Source organism: Chroicocephalus ridibundus, chromosome 8 (assembly GCF_963924245.1).
Source record: "Chroicocephalus ridibundus chromosome 8, bChrRid1.1, whole genome shotgun sequence".
In the NCBI taxonomy this organism is placed as follows: Eukaryota; Metazoa; Chordata; class Aves; order Charadriiformes; family Laridae; genus Chroicocephalus; species Chroicocephalus ridibundus.
Genome location: NC_086291.1, coordinates 54,700,688 through 54,708,254, shown reverse-complemented (window position 1 = coordinate 54,708,254; position 7,567 = coordinate 54,700,688). Strand labels below are relative to the sequence as shown.

Genomic DNA, 7,567 nt, shown 5'->3' with positions numbered 1-7,567 from the left:
ACAAGGGCTGGTGTTTCCAGTGCAAATCATGTTAATAGAAGCCCGGTTCTTTCCACTCCACCCGCAGGAACATAGCTGTTAGAAAGAGAGCTGATGCCCAAGGAATATTTTCCAATACGCATTTCCTAAATCACCTCTGAGACCACATTATCCCTTCTGGATTCCCAAATGTGGAGTGATGACGGTTGCTTTAGTACTTCTGGCACTGTCTCTTCACATCAGGAGAATTTATTTGCATGGAGGAGTGAAACAATACGATCAGACAATGAAATCTCAAGTGGTAAAGTGTGTGAAATTCTGTGCTACTATTACTTTTTATGATAGTGTTTCGAACGTTTCTTCACTGCTTGCAACTACGACTGACGGATTTGGAGCAGAGAGTGCTGCTTCTCGCTGCTCTTCATCAGCACAGGGTGGGCAGCAGCAAGCCGTCAAATCGTTGCTGTATCCAAACAGCATCTCTGCATCCAGAGGTGGAGCTGCGGGGAGAGCTCACTCGTTGGGAAGCCGATCTATCTAATTATGTGCCTGTTGACTGGGCAACAGGTTACACATCTGCTTGTAAAAATCGTTCGTCTTAAAACTTGATGTGAGTTAAAATGCATCATCTTTTTCTCTCCTTACATGCTTCTTTCCCTGTCCCTGTATTTTTGAACTGGTGCTGGGAGTGATTAGAAGAAAGTTTTTTTCCAGCATTAAAATATCTGGTTCAGAAAGACCTCTAAAGAGTCATTAAATGCAGATGAGGGTACGAGGTGCACTTCCTGAGCAGAATTACAAGGAAGTGTTCTCGCTGGAAACAGTATTCAGAGGTGGATGCTGGCAGGAGTTCAAGCGCCCACACTTGTTCTTATGGCCGTGACCTCCCTGATATCTCCTGCCCACAGCGGGGGTGGCGGAGGGTCCTTTCCTTGAAGGCTCTGTTGAACTCCGGTAAGAGAGCAGCTCTGGGACTGAGGAACGGTTTGTCCCTTCAGACAGAGAGAAGTTAAAGAGAGAAACCATTCTTTGGTGGTATTTGCTCTTCATTTCCTTGGCTGACCTGTAGAGGTTTCCAACAAAGCAATAGCATATAGGGTTGAGGCTGGAATTGGTGAGGCCAAGCCACTGGGCAAAAGGTCTGAGCTGCAGGATCCAAGGAGAAGGAGTCACATCCTGCAAAGACTTGGGGATGTTGAAATCGATCCAGATGTCCATCAGGTAGACGGGCAGCCAGGAGATTGCGAACAGCAGGACCAGGGCCACCACCATCTGTGCTACTTTCTTCCGTATCTTCAGCCTAGAGGCCGGCAGAGATCGGTTCAAGGCAGTGCTCTCCTTCAGCTGGCTGCTGCGGCTCCACAGGCGGCGCACTGTGAGGAAGCAGATGACCATGTTGAACAGGACTGGCAGGCAGTAGAGGGCACAGAAGAGCAGGAAGTTGTAGGCTTGCTTGAGTCTCTCCTGAGGCCAAATCTCCCTGCAGATGGAAAACACCAGAGGCAAGCCCTCCACCACCCCAATCTCGTCCCGTTTGTTCATGAAGATGAGGGGCATGCATATCCCTGAGGACAACAACCACACCACCAGGATGGTGCTGAGGATCCTTTTCTGGGTGAAGAAAGACCGGGCGTTGAGTGGGTTGTGCACGCTGTAGTACCGGTTCACGCTGATGACGGTCAGGCTGAGGACGCTGGCAGAGACAGAAACAGCCTGGATGAAGGGCACCGCCCGGCAGAGGAAGTCCCCGTACACCCAGGCTTTGTAGATGAGGTTGCCCACAGTGATGGGCATGCAGATGCACACCACCATGAGATCACACACCGCCAGGTTGATGAGGAGGCTGCGGGTGGCACTCAGGCTGGAGACCCGACTCCGGCGCTTCCGAGTGAGTACCCTGATGGACATGATGTTGCCCACGAAGCCCACCACAAAGGACACCAGGTACATCGCCGTAAGGCTGATGGTGACGGGCTCCTTCGCAAAGAGGAAGAGCATCTTCTCCAGCTCTTCCCAGCCCAGCTCCTGGCTCCCGTTCCAGAGCCCGCCTTGGGTCTGGTTCTCCTCCTGCCAAAGCTGCAGCGGGCCGGGGGGGGCCTCGGGGGCGGGGGGGGAGGAATTCATGGCTGAGCCCCCCCAGGCACCCCGGGCTAACGGGGCAGAGCCTGCCGCGCTGCCCTGAGCGCTCCTGGCATGTTTAGCTGGGACCGGCCACGCCTGCAAAAGAGGATGCAGAGAGAAGGGATGAGCGAGGGCTCCTGGCGATGTTCTCCCTTTTCGGGCACGGTGCCGGGTCAGAAATGGCTTCTCGGCAACTTAGTTGAGAGGCGGCCGTGAGCGCTGGGCAGCGCGGCGCGGCTCCGCGGGCACCGGGGGGCTCCGCGGGCACCGGGGGGCTCCGTCCCTGGCCGCGGGGACACGGCGCCTCCGGGCGGGGAAGGGGGAAAGGGGCCGCGGTCCCCCCCGCACCCCGGGAGAGCAGCCCCGGCCGCGGCCCGCCGCGACTCCCCTCCCTCCCGGGAAAGTTGCCTGCCCGGCGGCCGCGCTGCCGGACCCCGGTGCCGGGCTGCCGCAAGACCCCCGCTCCCCCCCTCCCCTCCCAACCTCGGTTCCCCGGTTCCTCGGTTCTCGCCCGGTCCCGCGGCGCGGTGCGGCGGCACTCACCGGGCGGAGGGCGGGCAGCGCCGGGCCGGGCTCCTCCCGCCGGCGGCTCCGCCGTGTGCCGGCAGCGCAGGACCCGCTGGCACTCGCACCCACCCGCACCCACCCGCACCCACCCGCACCCGCGGCACCGCCAGCCCCGGCGCCCAGCCTGCGGGCGCGGCTGAGCCCCGCACGGCGGCTGAGCCCCGCACGGCCCCTGCGCCCCGCACACAACCGCGGCGCCGCACACCCGCACACGGCCACGGCGCCGCACACGCACACGGTCCCGCACAGCCCTCGTTACAGACCTGTCCTACGTCCTCCCCGAACACACGCAGCCCCCCTCCCCACGCAGCTGCCCGCAGCCCTGCATGCGGACCCCCGACAGATGCTGCACCCCCCCCCCCCCGCACGCTTATAGACCCCCTCCACGCACCCACGCTCGGTGCTGACTCCCCTCGCAAACACTTGGCTGCACGCACCTTTCTACAGGTGCCCCGCACACCCCTCCCTCCCTCTGCACACACACGGACACCCTGCGCACGCACGCACCACCCTCCCTCCCCGCACCCCCCCGCACCCCCCGGCCCCTCCCGCCCGCCCCCCCCCAACCCTTGCACACGCGGGTGCGGCTCAGCCCCTGCCCCCCTGCGCACACGCGCTCCCTGTGCGCTCACACGCGCGTTGCACACCCGTGCGGCCGCTCTTGCTCCGACCCGCGGAGGAGACAACCCCCTCCGCACACACACCTCCTCCGGGAGCGCTGGCTGGGGCCGGTCCCGGGCCGGGCCAGGCTGAGCCGAGCCGAGCCGAGCCGAGCCGAGCTGTGCCAGGCTGAGCCGAGCAGAGTCCGACCGTGCGAGGCTGAGCCGAACGGTGCCGGTCCGTGCCTGGCTGAGCCGTGCCATGCCGAGCCGAGCTGAGACTTTGCGAGACGTGCTAGGCTGAGCCGAGCCGCGCAAGGCTGAGCCGAACCGTGCCAGGCTGAGCCGGGCCGTGCCGGTCCATGCCAGGCTGAGCCGATCGGTGCCAGTCCATGCCAGGCTGAGCCTCGCAGAGCCGAAACAAGCTGAGCCTTGCCGGGCCGTGCCAGGCTGAGCCGAACGGCGCCTGTCCATGCCAGGCTGAGCAGATCGGTGCCGGTCCGTGCCAGGCTGAGCCGAGCCGAGCCGAGCCGGTCGGTGCCAGCTCCCTGCCGCCGCGCTGCCGGCGCCCGGCCGGCCCGGCTGTGGTGCTGAAGGGACAGCTCCGCGTGCGGCGGGCAGGGAACGGGCAGGAGCGGGCAAGGATGGGCAGGAGCTGGCAGGGAGCGGGCAGGGCCTGGGCAGGGTCTGGGCAGGGAACGGGCAGGGAACGGGCAGGGCAGGGAACGAACAGGAGACGGTCAGGAGCGGGCAGGGAACGGGCAGGGTCTGGGCAGGGAACGGGCAGGGCAGGAGCGGGCAGGGAATGAACAGGGGACGGGCAGGAGCGGGCAGGGAACGGGCAGGGTCTGGGCAGGGAACGGGCAGGGCAGGAGCGGGCAGGGAATGAACAGGGGACGGGCAGGAGCAGGCAGGGAACGGGCAGGGTCTGGGCAGGCAACGGGCAGGGCAGGAGCGGGCAGGGAACGAACAGGGGACGGGCAGGAGCGGGCAGGGAACGGGCAGGGTCTGGGCAGGGAATGGGCAGGGAACAGGCAGGGCAGGAGCGTGCAGGCAATGGGCAGGGACCAGGCAGGCAGGGACATGCATACCGGGCTCTTTCTGAAGTTCACCTCTCCTTCTGCTCTCCTGGGGGTTCCCTGGGCTCTGCTGCAGCAAGGCAGGGAGGTACCCAGGCGCTTCAGTGCTTGCTTCTACTCTAACATCAAATCCCCCCTCCTTTTGTGCTGTCCGGCAGAGGCCGGTACATCAGTGGTTAACACCACAGCAGGTATTGGTGGGAACCCACTCGAGCAAGGAGCACTCCAGAAGGAAACATGGCTTTTTTCTTTTCTTAAACTAAAGGAATGAGAAGAATGGGTCATGGAAAAAAGTCACTTGAAAAAGTTGAAGGGCTTGGTTGGGGAGCAAGGTTGGTTTGTAAAATGAAGCTTTTGACCGGAAGTACTCAGATGATGCCAGTGAATCACAGGGGAAAACGTTTGACAAGAGGAATGGATACCTCTGCCTGAGGTGTTTAGTGTTTATTTTCTTTCTTTGACTTCTCTGAGAGACAGCAAGGTAACAAATATAGCCCAGGTGAAGGCTGTTCGTCACTGAATGGTCAATGTCCTTGTTTTCAGTGGGAAATTCTCCATCCATTTTAGTCTATTCATGTGAAAGAAGAAAGTAAATATTTTTGGTCAGCCTTACGTGAAATGAAAGAAAGATCAGCAGTGGAAACGCATTTGGGGGGGGAAATGTGACCGGCACATAAAGCTCTTCTGCATTAGAATGCATTTGCTTTAAGCATGTGACTGCTTATTCCCTTATAGTTTTATGTATGTGTATTTATAGATCTTCAGAGACAAACAACTTCTACAAACTAATTATAGTGTGTTGCCCAGAGCACAAGGTACACATTTTCTATGCAGTGCAATGCATGGATACTCTCATGGATGCCTAAAAACTGCTGCAATTTCACAGCTGCTCCGCAAGCAAATAGATCTGTTGCAAACAGACAACTACAGAGGCCAGGGTCAAAGCTAGCAATTGGAAATCTCCACGCACCCAAGCCCTTGCCAGCCACTGCCCACCCTCCCTAAAGCAGACCTGTCATTACACACTGAAAACAACAGAATGGAGGTGTTTAAGTCAACAGTTTTAGTAGGGTATTAACAGAATACAAGAGAAGAGAGTGAAGAAATGTGCCAGCACACTTTGAATGTATTTTGTCCAGGTAGTTACCTTCCAAATGTTCCAGCTAACAAATACAGTTAACTTCTTTTTTTTTTTTCCTCCCCCATGCACTTTATTTGTAAGCTGCATGATTTACTGCCAAGGAACCTTTAGGGCTTAAAATACTAGACTAGACTACTAAGTTGATCAGTGGTTCAATATAATTAGGATGAATCTGCTTTTGTGTCCATCGATACAACTCACAAATGCCAAGTCATCTCTAACTACAAATGACAAATCTATATGCTGTGTATACAGCCGATAGAGAGGACAAGAGCATTGATTATAATGAGTTCATTGCTTCTAACAAGTTCAAAGTCACCAAATAACTCACGATGGGGAATCTCCAACAAAAATAAATGCTGTACCCTTTTCACATTGGTTCCCCTCTTACGGAAGAGCTTTGGAGTGGAAGCTAAATAAAGCCCACTGGAGACAGGAGCCATCGTTCACCAGCAAGGGTAATGGACTGGACTGTGATCGTACAGCAGTGTACATCAGAAATAACCCACCGGTCTCACCGGAGTTACAGCTGTGAAGAACTGACCTGAGAGGAGGAGTGAGTCAGCCACTTTGGGCCTTTGCCAGAATCTCAGAAAAACTCCCACCAGCTCCCAAGCCTGTATGGCCGCCCAAACCTGCTCTGCCCACTGCACATCAGGGTCCCAGGGCAGGGTAAATTTAGCATAGCCGTCTCAGCACAACCTCCCTGCTCCCGCTGCGGCGCACACTGGGTGTCACACAGCCGCAGTGATGCTCTGACTGCCCCAGGCCCAAGAACTGGTGGAAGTTCAAGAAACCCCAAGGCTTTTCCAGCTTCTGCTGGCGACCAGGTGGACCTTGAGAGTGTGAAGGTGGAACAGTTCCTCTGGTTGTGCATCTACTTACAGCAGCTCACGTGCTCTCCCCACTTAAACTTTTCTCCCTGCTGAGTACAAGGGGGTCAGGACTCAGACTCCCTGCCAGTGCCTGAGGAACACACACCCTTGTGTCGTCCCAGCGGAGCTGCATCCTTGACCCCCTGTGTGCTGGCTGGCACCCAACCAAAGGGCACTTTGCTTTCTTAGCTTTCTTCCAGTGCGTATCCTGACAAGCCTGATGTGTCTCAGCTGCCACGGTTTGACCTAAAGGCCTGTTTTGAGGACATAGCTGCTTCCCCCACCCCGCTGTGCAGAGAGGTGGGATGGGGTCTGCTCACTTCGCAGAGATGAAACAAAATTAGGGTTTGTCTCAGCCAAGCAGGGGTTGGATTGGTGCTACTGGGGTGGACTGTCTGGGTGCTGCTGTTGCACATCCCAGCTCAATGCTATCGGGGGAACACTGGCACCGGTGGAATAGTTTCCCACTGTTTTTGCTGGGAGGTGCTGGTTGGGCTGCCCTTGCAAAGCACTGGATAAAACCCACCTTCCTTGCCACTTACCCCTTCTGCCCCTCACACTTTTTGATTGATGGCACGGAGATGGAAGGGCCTTGGGGTGAGGGAGGGTCCTGGAGCCTTCTGCCCCTGTGCTGCGCACACTCCTTCCCCCTCCCAGGGACCCCGCTGCAACCTAGGGGGGTCTGTTTGAGCTTTTCTAATGCTTGATAGAAAAAGGAGTAGTACCAAAGCCTGTCTCTCTTGCCATCAGGAGAGGGTAACAGGATCACCACTTGCTAACTTGTATTGGGAAAAAAAAGGTTTCCATCCTTCTCTGTGATGTTTTCTCACGAATCTCTAACCCAGCAACAGAACTGCTCAAATCCTGGGTGCCACCGCTTTTGGGGACCTCGGAGACGGCTTTGCCACTCCCTCTGCTGGTGGCTGCTTCGTCCTGGTGCCATCGTTGCTCTGGCACCGCAGTTTCAGTGGGGACATGAGCTATTTCTGGCACGGCGGTCCAGGTCCTCGGCATAGCTCCGGCGTGGCGTTCGCTGATGTCAGCGCATTGACGCGGCTCTGAATCCGGGATGAGATAAGGGGCCAACGCTGCGCACAATCAAAGACAATACACAGAGGATGCCAAGTGCACTTCAGATTCTTTGAAAATAAAATCACAAAACAAATAAAAAACATCTGGGAATTGATGTTTGTTGTTTGTAATTAC

At 57.2% G+C, this 7,567-nt stretch overlaps 1 protein-coding gene across 1 annotated transcript; it reads right to left on the bottom strand.

Moving 5' to 3' along the window:
- Positions 1-336: 336 nt before the first annotated feature.
- On the bottom strand, positions 337-2,103 carry LOC134519891 (galanin receptor type 1-like). The gene has a single exon (XM_063344664.1). The coding sequence runs from the start codon at positions 2,101-2,103 to the stop codon at positions 775-777; it is 1,329 nt and encodes a 442-aa protein (XP_063200734.1). The 3' UTR covers positions 337-774.
- Between the last annotated feature and the right edge of the window lie 5,464 nt (positions 2,104-7,567).

Bases quoted from the DNA above. Each gene is read 5' to 3' on its own strand.
- LOC134519891 (XM_063344664.1), bottom strand. From the start codon at position 2,103: ATGAATTCCTCCCCCCCCGCCCCCGAGGCCCCCCCCGGCCCGCTGCAG.